This window comes from Lepisma saccharinum, chromosome 8 (genome assembly GCF_977018435.1).
Source record: "Lepisma saccharinum chromosome 8, izLepSacc3.1, whole genome shotgun sequence".
Lineage (NCBI taxonomy): Eukaryota > Metazoa > Arthropoda > Insecta > Zygentoma > Lepismatidae > Lepisma > Lepisma saccharinum.
Window position 1 is genome coordinate 93,592,449 of NC_139236.1, and position 13,448 is coordinate 93,605,896.

At 40.7% G+C, this 13,448-nt stretch overlaps 1 protein-coding gene across 3 annotated transcripts in view; it reads left to right on the plus strand.

Moving 5' to 3' along the window:
* The window catches only part of wry (delta and Notch-like EGF repeat containing weary), a 325,629-nt gene that overhangs the window by 248,809 nt on the left and 63,372 nt on the right, over window positions 1-13,448 (plus strand). For all 3 annotated transcript variants that reach the window (XM_083127305.1, XM_083127304.1, XM_083127306.1), the window contains exons 4-5: window positions 3,035-3,153; window positions 9,593-9,746. In XM_083127305.1, the coding sequence (XP_082983431.1) occupies window positions 3,035-3,153; window positions 9,593-9,746 (273 nt within the window). The remainder of the gene's footprint in view (window positions 1-3,034; window positions 3,154-9,592; window positions 9,747-13,448) is intronic.

Genomic DNA, 13,448 nt, shown 5'->3' on the forward strand with positions numbered 1-13,448 from the left:
ATCCACACTCGACGAAGCAGCCATCCAGCTACGAATTTCCACTTCGAGCACTAGGCTTAGGTCATAAAAGGAAAAGCAGCATAGTCTGACAAGAGTACAAGAATCCATGCCATGTTTTCTTAAAAATATCAGGACGGGATCCTCTGCTCCTTTGTGCCCGAAAGCCGCTAATAAAACTTTCTGAATGATGACGCGAGGACTGGAGACCTCGGCGCGTGGGTTTCATTATGATCACAAGCTCCTGCTTGCTTTTAACGACGCGAACACGGAGGCCATAAACTGAATTAAGTTCCGGGAAGCGCAGACTTTCCTTGGCCTCCACTCGCTTCCTCTAGAGAGAGAGCTCGCCTACAACATTAACTTGGTGTAAACAGACAAGGGAAAATATCTTGGGGTGCAGGGGTACGAGTACATGGTAATAGCTATTCTTTCCTTCATGCCTCAAAGAACCACAACCTTCACTTCCTGACAAACAATTTTTTAAACAAAATGCTCCCAGAACATAAGCGGTCATGCTGTTTAATTACAATATGGCCATTTGTTAGGAGTATATATATATATATGTTCACAAATTGGTATTTTTTTTACTCTTGAATACTTAAAAGTCCAGGTAACTACAATGTTTTCTGCTTAGAAAAACAACGTTCCAATTGGTCTATACTGAAGAATTAGTAAGACAACTATATTAATTCTCATAAGAAGTTACGAGAATGAAATATATAAGAAATAGTTCTTCCCACACACGTAAAATAGACTTGTCAGTCCAAATCTCTTCTCCCAAGAGCGTGGCTAAAAACCATGGAAACAGCAACGTATATAATAGTCATAATAGGATATAAACAAGACAATAATGAAGTGTAATATCACCTTGCCCCTGTACATTAAGAATACACATCCCTTAGAGCGACACGAAAGAAAAGTCTCAGCGTAGGCCAATTGCGGTTCAGTTCATTGGTGGCTCAGGACAAATTTCAATTTCATTTTTCTTCCTTATAAAGAAAAACACCACGATAAGACTTTCTCAGTCGAAACAGGAACGATGGTAGTTAAATGAGAAAAATCGATTGAGCTGTTCAAACTTGAAATTTGAACAGTGTGTTCAAATTTTACTAAGTTTCAACATTTGATCATCTCAAAATATGCTTCCGTCTTTTCTCTTTGCAACGAGCTCAAGAACTTTCCTGTGCCTTCATTCGTTCCCGATATATACATTATTAAAAATTGCATGTTTCTCAAAAATGACATTTTGAACAACCCTCATATAATATGTAATAATCATATTTCAGCAAACTCCTTTCACAGGTATCGGTTTTGGAGCAAAGGAAAGCTGTTTACCAACTATCATCAAAATCGGTGACTATGAGGGTCAACTCCTGCCTGATTTGACATTGAATAACCAATATACAGTATGTTCAAGCGTAGCTTTGGAACTAAATTTATGGGGTGAGAATCGAACTTGGTGCTTAACTTGAGGGAGAGGGTCAAATTCGGAAAGTTTTCCATCGTATAAAAATAGCATCCACGATTATTTGCGAAATCACAAAACTCTTTATTACTTTGTTCTTCAGGTCCCAAGAAGTTAACAAAAGTATTCTTAAATTGTAAATTTTAATAAACCTGAAAATTCTGGTAGGCAAGGGCTCCTTGTGGCCGCCAAGGTACGGCTACGTATATGTTGTATTATTATTCCAACGGTTGTGAAATCATCATATCCTCGTACAGTCTTTTGTTTAAATGTGTGACGTCAACATAATCAACAGCCAACATCCATATCTACAAAAAAACCATCATGCATTTTATGTTGTTTAATGATCTTTAATGTAAACTGCAGTTTTATATCCTTGAATTGTTAAGTTGAAAAATGTTATGTCACAGACAACTTTATTTAGAAAGAGAATCCATTATTTAAACAAGTTCGATTAAGTTCTTCAAAGTGTGTCATAACATCGCACCGATAATATCACAGCTCAAACTCGGTAGACCGAGTGTATGCACAAGCATGTACGTATGTATCTGCCTGATGGCATTCACTACCAAATAAGGAAATTGTGAACAGTTTCAAGGTTATTAGAAAGTTGGATAGATGGATATTTCTTGTCATGACGTAACTGGAGTAGAAAGTGAATTTATCCATAAAAGGAATACGAAATCTGTGCGCTAGTATTGCACTATGAAGGTAGAAAAAGTTCGCATAACCAAACACACAGCTGATTTCTTCTTCTTCTAACTCTTTCTCGATTCAGATACTAAGAGGTTCTTACTATATATAACATGAAGTAAAAACTAATACTCAAAGTTTTAAATGAGTAATTGAGAATCTACAATGTAATTTGAAGAAATTTGTAAATCACTTTGAGTTTCATGTCGGCCGCAAACTAATCACGAAAGCCAATTACTTGCGATTTAAATTTGCCTTCCAACCGTTTGGTAGCGCTAGCCACTTTCACATTCGTATCTCCATGACTAGGGTAAACGTCCTTACCTACAGATTTTTCTTGTTCAGTTGTTTAATATCTGCATATTGCAACGGGACTTCTAGATAATTAAGTTGTTAAAAATCGAGGTTCAATGAAAACCTTGTATCTCCGGGAAAAGGTAAGTGTGAATAAATGGAAGTTAATAGTTATCTCATCCTCTTGTCATCGTTAGATACAACTACTAGTAGGGTGCCTTTATCTCTCCAAAGCAAAACGTATAAGTCGCATAGTGTCTCTTTTCAAGAAATCTGTGTATAAAATCTAACTTAACTTTGATATTATTTAATATCCTTGGGTGGTATTTCTGCACTTCTATTAAGGTGGTAAAAAGGATTTTCAGTTTCTCAGACACAAACTTCTCCTTCTTTAAAAGGCCATCTGTAGACAATTTCATTTTTTCACAAACAAAGTAGTTATACCCGTTACAAATATAGCACTTTGGGCAGACTATTGGTCTTGTTACCCCTTCTTTCCACCATGAAATGCCGCCTACGGTGACAACATGTACTCTCCCAATGAAATGGCTTGAACTTTAGCTGTGTCCATTCTTGTTTCAGTTGTGTCTCCGAGGTGGGACACCCAGTGCGTCCGTCTGAGGGTGATCGTGAAGTCCGACAACTGCGGCGACAACCAAGATTGCTCCGGAAAGGGTCTGTGCTTCAGCAACGCTTCCATGGTGAGTCTCCATATTAGTTCCATACCTTTCTCTTTGCATTGCGTACAGTGCTATCCATGAGTATTACTGTGCAAATTGTCCATGACTATTTTCATTAATTTTTCTCTTACATCCTATGTGGTTTTAAGCTTTGGATTTTTATGTATGCTGGTGCAGAAGTTGTCAACAACTTGTTTTGAGTTTTCTTTTAATCCTTGAAACTCTTATTGGATCACATAAAGTGCACGAACATAGTAATGATTATTTGCACAGTAATACTCATGGATCCCACTGTGCAGGTGTGATTGTGGCCATAAATTGTCTCGTCATATGAGCTAACTTTAATGCGGTGCTACAAACTGAGTTAAACTAAAAAAAGTTAGTCTCTTTTTCTAATTTAAGATATTCTATAGTTCCGAGATCGCATCAAAATTGCTTACTATGATATAAAATCAATAACCCAATAACTTATGTACAGGGTGGTTCAAAATGATTAATCCAATTTAAAAATAACTATTATTTTTTATATATAAATATGCAGCTATTACATGATGATACCGTATAATAAAGAAACCAGTTCAGAATCCAGTTACCTTGACTACCTATGGTCACGTGGATGACATCAAAACGATAATCCCATTCCCGCCTTAAGAGAGACACGTGGTTTCATACATTTATGATGATATATTGCTTTCCGAGCGCTCGAAATTTCGAAAGGAGACACTAACGTAGAAAAAAAAACATTAACAAATTCTGTTCATATTATAATCTGTACGTTGATTGATTGATTGATTGATTGATTTTACTTCGCCATTTATTCCACTTTTGGCTAATTTGCGAAGATGGGGATAAGTGATGATGTGATGAAATTGATGACTGTCACAAACATCCATGCCCAGGCCAGTATTCGAACCTGGGACCCCTGGCGTCGTAGCGCGATGAGCTAACCACTCTGTCACGGGGGCCAGCGCTTTCTGTATGATATGAAAGTTTGTTGTTGTTGCATCACAAGAAGTCGGCTCATCAACACCCATCGCTTCTCTCTCCAAGTTTTCTTGACACAGACCCCAACAGTTGTCTCATTTTTTTTATCTCCCACAGAGGATGGGACACAAAAGGCATATGCAATGGTTACAAATAGAATAAGCTGCGAACAACATCTTGACTGTTGGCCTCCGTCAATATTGAGGTGTGAGGAGTGCTCCTTACGTATGGTAGCCAAATGTCAACCTCGCCAGTGTTGAGACAATATGAGGGCAAAATTTCCCTCTCTAATAGTCAAAATTTCCCTTTTCGGACTAATTTTTCCCGTCACGACGTACGTGAACAGAAATAGATACAGGCTTACATTCAAAGGATCAGAATGAGAAGGAACAGAAAAAAATTAAAAATATTAAAATGTGGATATGAAATTGGAAATTAACATAAACTGTAACAGTGTAGAGTCAGCTGTCTTAAAATTTCCCTGAAATTGTGGTATTTTTCATCAAAATTCCCTTTTCCCTTTTGACTAAAAATTCTGTCCGAATTTCCCTGCAAAAGGGAAATTTCCCTTCATGTGGCAACATTGAACCTCACTTCCACGTAGTAACATCCAGGTAACTTCAGTCTTGCAGGCTAACGAGGCCCTGCCGCCTGGACCTACGACCAGTATATCCCACTGTAGGGCTGTGTCGATGTGGTGAGTGCACCTTTACAGCCTCATCTTGTAACATGGATAAAGAGATTTTAGCCTTCGGAGACACAGTTTGATGGTTATGGGCTTACCCCGTATAATGTGGGGGGTGCGATTAGCCTCAGTGCTGACGCACCCATAATTTCTAATTCCGTTCTTTGATTCTTTCTTCGTCCACATTAGGAACGAAGTCGCTCTATATAAAAGCACGTGTGCAAATAATTGCTTGCTATTGGTTTATGCTGACATATGCTATCCATAAACTAAACAACTGCCGCAGTAGAAGGTTAGTTTAAAATTACATGGCTTTATTGTACGCATAGCATTCGTGCAAGACTGCTGTCATCGGAACCAATAGGCAAACAGAGATTTGTCACGTGCATTTGTATATATCGACTTCGTTTTTAACGTAGACGGAGATTAGTTGCCGAGTGAATCCGTTCAGACGTAGCGGAAGCTTTGCAGCATGAGTGTTACCCCAAGCAGTGAAGAATTTACGTCCACAATTGCCTCTTCCTTTGGTACCGAGAATCTTACAACCTCTCTCAGCAAATTTCTCTCCTTCCAGAACTCCTCGTTCCCTTATTTATGACCCGACATCCAGCCCGTTCCCCTTTTTAATCCCCCGCGGTAATACTGCAGCAGAAATGTCCCCGTGAATCACACAGAACCTTGGTTGAAATCCCAGCAAAGGCGGTTTATTGCTCCCCCCGCGCTCAATAATAGAGGAGCCTTGGAACACAGGAGGGGGATACAAATGAACAAGGAATTATTCATTAGGCTCGCTTTATTTCCCCCTGCCCCCCCTTCTGCACCCGTAATGAAAAGGCAAACAGCTCCTACTCAGGATCTAACCTACCTTCCAAGAGTCTTCTTGAGGGGGGAGCGGGGGCGATGGCCCGAATTGATCCCTGTTCGAGGATTGTTTCGTGTGTCTTATTCCGTTCTGATTACGTTGTTTAATTTCTCTGTAGTGAGCTGTGGAATGCGTTGGTAGAATTTGCAATTGAAATACAGGTTGTTTTAAGACCAGTTTATGCTCAGCTGGGCTATTCGGGACTGGGCCTACAGTTTAATGTGGGATCAGACTCACTGTCCACTATGCCTCCACCAGGGACCCACTGACTACAGCATTTACGTCCATTTTACGGTTGAAACCAAAAACCGGATGACGGATTTCAAATTATCCGATATCCGTTTCGACTGCTAGGAATAATCCGGATATTCAGATAATTCGAATATCTGGATAAGCAAGATACCTAAAATCCGATAGCAAATTATCCAATATCCGGATAACATTTTATCTGTATTTTGACATCCCTTGTCTATTTTATGATGGCCTCCACCTTGAGTCGAACCCGGACCCCTTGATTACATTGTATGTCCATTGTGTGGTCGTATAGGTTAATCGGGACTGGACCTACAATTTAAAGTGGCATCCAAGCCAGCGGGGGTATCGAACTCGGGACACCTTGATTGCAACATTTATTTTAAGACCAGTTCATGCTCAAATTGACTAATTGGGTCTGGGCCTACAGTTTAATGTGGGTTCCGAGCCGGTTCCACTGGGGATCGAATCCGGGACCCCTTGATTACAACATTTTATGTTCATTTTATGCTCAGATTGCCTAATCGGGACTGATTCTATAGAGTAATGCGGGATCCGAACCATTGTGCCTTCATCTGCAATCGAAATGTAGGTCCTCTTGGTTTAAGGCAAGACAACGCTATCAGCGAGTGAGAGAAGAACGAGAGAGGGAGATGGTGAAAGAGAAGAGAGCAAAGATGACTAGAGATGGAGTGCAGATGAGAGGCGGGAAATACAGATCGATAGTGATGTAGAATAGGGGGAAGCCACAGAGAAACAGGCATTAGAAGAGCGAACGAGAGAGACGAAAATTTCAGGTTTTACGTAGAAAACAGGACCACGTGCCTCCTTGCCAGAGTAGTCAAAGTGAGGTTTTTTTTCTAATTGGATTATTTTATGCCGCTTTTCTATCTCTTGGGCTAATAGCCAAGGTTTGGATGATAGATGAATCGATCAAATGAATGATGGGACAATCACATGCCTTACCCATGGCTCGAACCAGGAACATCTGGCTTCGCAGCTTTACTCTGACCTCTGCACCACGGAGACCGGCCACCGAAAAGGCAGAAACGCACAGTTCAGCGTTTCTCCCAGTGCCCTATTCTGCCCCGAGTGCCGTATACCGAGAGGGAATTCTCTCGCATTGAAGGGAGAGTTTTGTGTGCATCCATTGTAAATTTTCGTGCTTCTTGAGATAATTTTTCTGCTTCTAGAGGGAAACTTTTCTGCTGCTTGAGGGCAATTTTCCTTTTACTTAAAGAAAATTTCTCACCCTTAATTGGATATTTTATGATCGAAAGGAAAATGTTCGTAAGACAACACTTGTTCCGAGTAAGAACGGGCCAACGGAGAGCCTAAAGGGCAGCCGTCTGCATTTGTTTAAAAAAAACATGGGTTGGAGGTTTCTTTTTTTTTGGGGAGGCTCTATTGATCAGAAACACGTCGTTCCCGTGGAAAACTCGTTCGGTTGACATAACCAGAGGGAATTTTGAGGTTAGTCGGACATTAGCAAATATAACGCAAAACAAACATTAGCTCAGCAACGATCTCTGAAGCTACGACGATCAGAGAGGATAAGAGGGAAAATTGGTGGGAAATCTCCCCTCTTTTCCTCTCCCTCTTCCCCTACCCCATCTCTCCCTCTCTCTCTCCATCTCTCTCTCTCTCTTTCTTTAATTCTCTCTCTTTTTCATTCTCTCTCTCTCTCTCCCTTTCTCTCTCTCTCTCTTTTTCTCTCTCTCTTTTATTCTCTCTCTTTCTTTCTCTCTCTTTTTCTCTCTCTCTCTTTTATTCTCTCTTTCTTTCTCTCTCTCTTTCTCTCTATCTGGTGTGCAACGTCAGCCTTTAATACCACGTGATACGTGGATGTGCCTGTTTGGTTTATGTTGACATCTGATAGGCCTGCGGCCTTGGTGATTACTTTCAACCCTTTAAGGTACTAGGCTTCCTTTTTCTTGGTTATTCCTACCATTTAGTGGTCTAATTAGTAATTATTTGCACATTTTAGGCCTGTTTCTGTGATTTCACTTTCGTTTGGTGAAGAAATATCGAAAATCTTTTCGTACAGATGTAGGACAATACCGTGCATCGTGTCGCCTCGGTCTGTTGGTGCTTTTGAATGCTTTTCTACAGACTGTGTCACTGGCCACTTTGTTCTGAAAGGACGTTTTAAAAACTTTACTTTTGTTTTTGAGCCAATATTAATGATTATATGTAGAGCCCGGAAGTTCAGGCATTTATTTTCGTTAAAATAGGCAGCCAAAAAGGCATTTATAATGTGGGAAATAGGCACTAAAATGAAAAAAAGGCAAGATAAACCGAAAAAAGGCACATTTGGAAGTCACTTACTTTTATCTATAATTTCTGGCAAAATGTCAAAATCTACATTGGGAAGAGCATTTCAATTTTCTCCGTCTTGATTGCACATAACTACAAGGTGGTTTTTAAGTTCTCAACATTCATTGATAGTCGTCTGTCAGAGAGAATGTTTTTCATAATAGAAAATGATCTTTCTACTTCGACAGAAGTTATTGGAGCATACATATAACAAGCTAATGTAGCTGGACTCATTTTGGTAACAGCATTTTCACCTTTAGAATATCACAAATGGTTTTCAATTGTTTCAAGTCCTCATTTGCACTCACCACCCTGTACTACAACTCTTGGTATCAGTGTTAAGGCGGGTCACATGAAGAACAATGTGTCTCGCGAGCCGTCGTTTAGGAAACCCTGTATGTGTATGTGTCTGCCCTATCTATCTCTGAATCATCTCCCTTACATGCACGCGCACACTCATGCCCTCCCCTTTTCTCTTTTTCCCTTCTACATCGCGCTACGACGCCAGGAGTCCAGGGTTCGAATCTTGGCGTGGGCATGGATATTTGTGAATGTCCAATCATCAATTTCATCATATCATCATTCATTCCCATCTTCGCACATTAGCCAAAAGTGGCACAAGAAGCGATGTAAAATAATTTATATCAAATCAAAATCTTTATTTCTCTGTGCCCCGCTTCTTTCCAATCTTCTCTATCTCTCTCTGTCTGCCTACTCGCTCTCTTACCATCTCCTCTCTATTATATCTCTCTCACCATATGTATCCATCTCTCTGCTTTCCTCTCCCACTTGCTCTCCACATCTCTTCCTCTCTCTCTTTCTGAATTCCTCTTTCTTCGAATCTTCATGTATCTCTCTCTGTCTAGCTTTCCCACTTTCTCTGTGTATCTTCTATCCCTTTTACACACACACACACACACACACTACTAATCTCTCTCTCTCTCTCTGTCCCCCATCTCCTTGCACTCTTTCCCCTTCTACATTCCTATTCCTTACACACGTTTTCGCGCTCTCTCTATCTCTCTCCTCTTCTCTACAGAACAAAATCTCCACTCCTTTCTTGTTGTAGTGCTCTCTCTCCTTAGTCAAGTTTTCTCTATTCCCCCCCTCCTTGTTAACTTCACAAAATTGCTTTTCTCTTCTACTCTGATTGAAAGGTAAACAGTCTCTCTTACCTCCAAGATTCTTAGCAACGTTCAGGTGAATTTGCATGACAACCATTGATTTGATAGGCTCAACAGATGGTTCCTTCAAAGGCAATTACACTTGCTAAGCACGATCGCTTATCACCATTCCTCACGCGACCCTACTTCTCTCGTCTTGCCTTTCACGGTTCTGAACGGTTGCTCTTTTCTCCACAGGAGGGATACGAGTGCCAATGCTGCCCAGGATTTGTGGGTCCCCATTGCGAGGAGAGGGACGCCTGCTACCCAAACCCCTGCAGGAACAACGGCATCTGTGTGGACATCTCTCAAGGTCACGAGGGAAGCACCTTCCAGTGCCTCTGTCCGTATGGTAAGTCCTTCAACACATTTTCGTTGTTGTTTTGCATGTGTTTTGTCAGTTTCTCTCTTTTGGTAATGGACAACACATAACCTGCATTAATTTACTAAGAAATAGTTCAATATTACTGCAAAATTTGTCTTCACACATCTTGCTTCGCGCAAAAATGTTTAAAATTTCAGTTAAGTTTTACCTGCAAAATTGACGACACAAAATTTAGTTCACTTGTACCCTTAAAAATGTCTAACACTATAGCTTATTTTCCCCTGCATAAATATCTAAAAATTTCATTTAATTTATACTTGCACTAATAACGGTATTTCGTGACTTTGCGTTAGATTTGCTTACATCACTTTAATAGATTCAAAACTGTTGGACGAAACTTGATTTGCTGTGTTTCTAAACACTTGTGCAAATATAGCTAAACTGGGAACACTACAGAGAACGTTCGTGATACTTGTGTAAACAATTCAATATCCTTATTGTATGACAAAGTTAAGGTAAATCTTTACTTGTGAAAGCAAAGTTATGGTAAAGCGTTACTTGTCGAAGCAAAGTTATGGTAAAGCTTTACTTGTGGAAGCAAAGTTACGGTAAAGCTTTACTTGTGAAAGCAATGTTACGGTAAAGCGTTACTTGTCGGAGCAAAGTTACGGTAAAGAGTTACTTGTCGAAGCAAAGTTACGGTAAAGCGTTACTTGTCGAAGCAAAGTTACGGTAAAGCGTTACTTGTCGAAGCAGTGTTACGGTAAAGCGTTACTTGTCGAAGCAGAGTTACGGTAAAGAGTTACTTGTCGAAGCAAAGTTACGGTAAAGCTTTACTTGTGAAAGCAAAGTTATGGTAAAGCGTTACTTGTCGAAGCAAAGTTATGGTAAAGCTTTACTTGTGGAAGCAAAGTTACGGTAAAGCTTTACTTGTGAAAGCAATGTTACGGTAAAGCGTTACTTGTCGAAGCAAAGTTACGGTAAAGAGTTACTTGTCGAAGCAAAGTTACGGTAAAGCGTTACTTGTCGAAGCAAAGTTACGGTAAAGCGTTACTTGTCGAAGCAGTGTTGCGGTAAAGCGTTACTTGTCGAAGCAGTGTTACGGTAAAGCGTTACTTGTCGAAGCAGTGTTACGGTAAAGCGTTACTTGTCGAAGCGGTGTTACGGTAAAGCGTTACTTGTCGAAGCAGTGTTACGGTAAAGCGTTACTTGTCGAAGCAGTGTTACGGTAAAGCGTTACTTGTCGAAGCAAAGTTACGGTAACTTCAACGAATTACTTTTTTTTTTGGAACTTACTACCCAAATCTGTAAGTTTCACTCTGTCTAAAGCTTTTCCCAGATCTACAAATGCTTCAAACGTCTCCTTTCTTCAGAAATATTCCATTGGTTTTCTGAGCTCTTTACGAGAATACAGTCAGTCGTGAAAGCATTAACAGTTAGATCTTTTGAAGTCAGGTCTGTCTTTTTGTCTACATCGAAAAGTCTTCGTGCTGGTTGAAGACATTTGTCATAATAAGCATGGATTTTCCCCTCTCTCCTTCCTCTGTGCGTCTTGTCCATGTCTCATTTTGATTGATGCGATGTGTAATTTCCATTGGGAGAGGCTTGAGTGATTGCACGGAGACGATTTGTCACCGGGGGGAACCAATCCGGCTGCTGGAAGCAAGAAAGAGCTAAATGTGGAACTCGTTGGCTTCTCTACGGAGAGAATGTTTATTCTCGAGAGAAAAAAATCGGCAGAGACCAAAGTGGTTTTAACAATTTTTCTTTCTGCTAACATGAAAGTCAGGCTTTTCAGGCTTTATTAGAAACGACTCGCGAAGCTGACGTCTGTGTACAAATTCAAGTCATTGCAGTGTTTCCAACTGTTTGGTAAATTTTCCAGATATAAGTTGCTCACTTCAACGCTTTATGTTCCATCCAATATCATTAATCTAGTGCATCAAATAGACTTTATGCATTCTGTTTACTGTGTGTACTTTAAATAAAAAATGGTGATATGAAAAACGTTTTGTACTAAAGAACTGCATGGGACCACTTTCGCTTCCTCACACTTGTTCGAGCACCCCCTCGAGCGTTTACAATGAAATATCATTTCAATGTGACAATAATCGTAGACACATACATGTAAATTATTCGTTCTGGCAGTTTCAGCTCACAATCATCTATATCATTTTCATATATCTGTGTGTGTTGGCAAGATAGAATAAATTGCATTTTAGCATGGAGATGATGACTTTGTTCACTTAAGTATCAATCTCACTGTGTCTTTCACCTGACGATCCATACTTGAGAACCCACTACCACAGCCATATTATGACTGTACGCTTACTACGGCTTCGAGCGTATACAGCTCGTTTTGCCTGTTCGAGCGTTATTCGCTCGAGCGAAGATGTTCTGAATTCCGTACGCTCTCTAGCGTCACCTTTGAGAACTATTTGACGTTCGAAACGAATTCCTCTCCCTGCAACACTCTATTTTGTACGAACTAGTCAGGTCTTCTGACTTCTTACCTGTTCCTCTGCCGGATACGAGACCCAGCCTGAGCATGAGTATGTCCTTTGTAAGTATCACTTCTTCAATTTTATCTACTCATCATTCATCCTCATTAGCCAGAGCGTGGTTAAATAAGAAAAAGTCCTACATCATGCTAGAAAAATTGAGACCGCAAGGCAAAGTTCACCATTTTTCAAGCTTTCGAATGGCTACTACAGCATCACATTCACCCAAAGTACAGAGAGATTAACGAGACACAGAAACTCCAAAATATAATTGCTTGCTCTCTGTCCACTTGCTAATCCTTCCTTCCCGCGAAGTCGGAACACAGTGGAGAGAGAGAGAGAGAGAGAGAGAGAGAGAGAGAGAGAGAGAGAGAGAGAGAGAGAGAGAGGAGGCCGGTGGAAAATTTAACCTCTCCATTATTAACAAAGATTCATTCCGGCCAGTTATTATGTTCGTCGTCGGATACAATGCCCTCTGACGAAAGAACGGCGAAGCGGCGAAATAATTCCATCGGCGACCGCAAACGGCGAAAAGGGGGAGTTTCAGCCGAGCGCCCCCTGGGTTGGAAGGAGGGAGTCCTGGCCAAAGGAGCGGCCGTTTCTCATTCGCGCTGATTATAAAGCCGCAACAATAGAGGCAGACGCGCTCTCCGGCTTGGAAACAAATGGTATCTGACGTCACTGGATGCTTTGTAGACGTCAGAGGGTGCATTAGTGGAAGGGTCATAACGGCCGCGGTTTACATACAAGCTCCGCAGGTAACTTTTGAAAGTACAAATACAGGGTGATTAAAGAAAATTTTTAAGAATTTTACGGTGCGGTGCATGAATGTATAGTGAGAGCGCTCACGTGTAGCCGAATTTATGGTTTTCTGTGGCAGCCGCAGCTTCCAACTTGCACGGTGAGTGGATTTTTGGCCTTCTTGCGAACGCTACCTAATTCTGATCCGACTCATGAGATACACGTGGCTGCCCAGTGCTCTTCCCTTTACACACAGACCTAGTCTCCTCAAATAGTTTGTACCAATGGTAGATGTTCTTCCGAGATGATGGTTTGCTACAAAATGCATGCAGAAACGTCTTTGCACCTCTGTGATCAAATCAGTCCTCGATAGCTTGAACACACAATTTGTCTTCTGGTGGTCACTCATCATTTTGCTACACTAGCGATCCTAGCTGAGCAATGGCAAAGCAGTATAAGTGGAAATAAAACTACCATAGTTTTACTT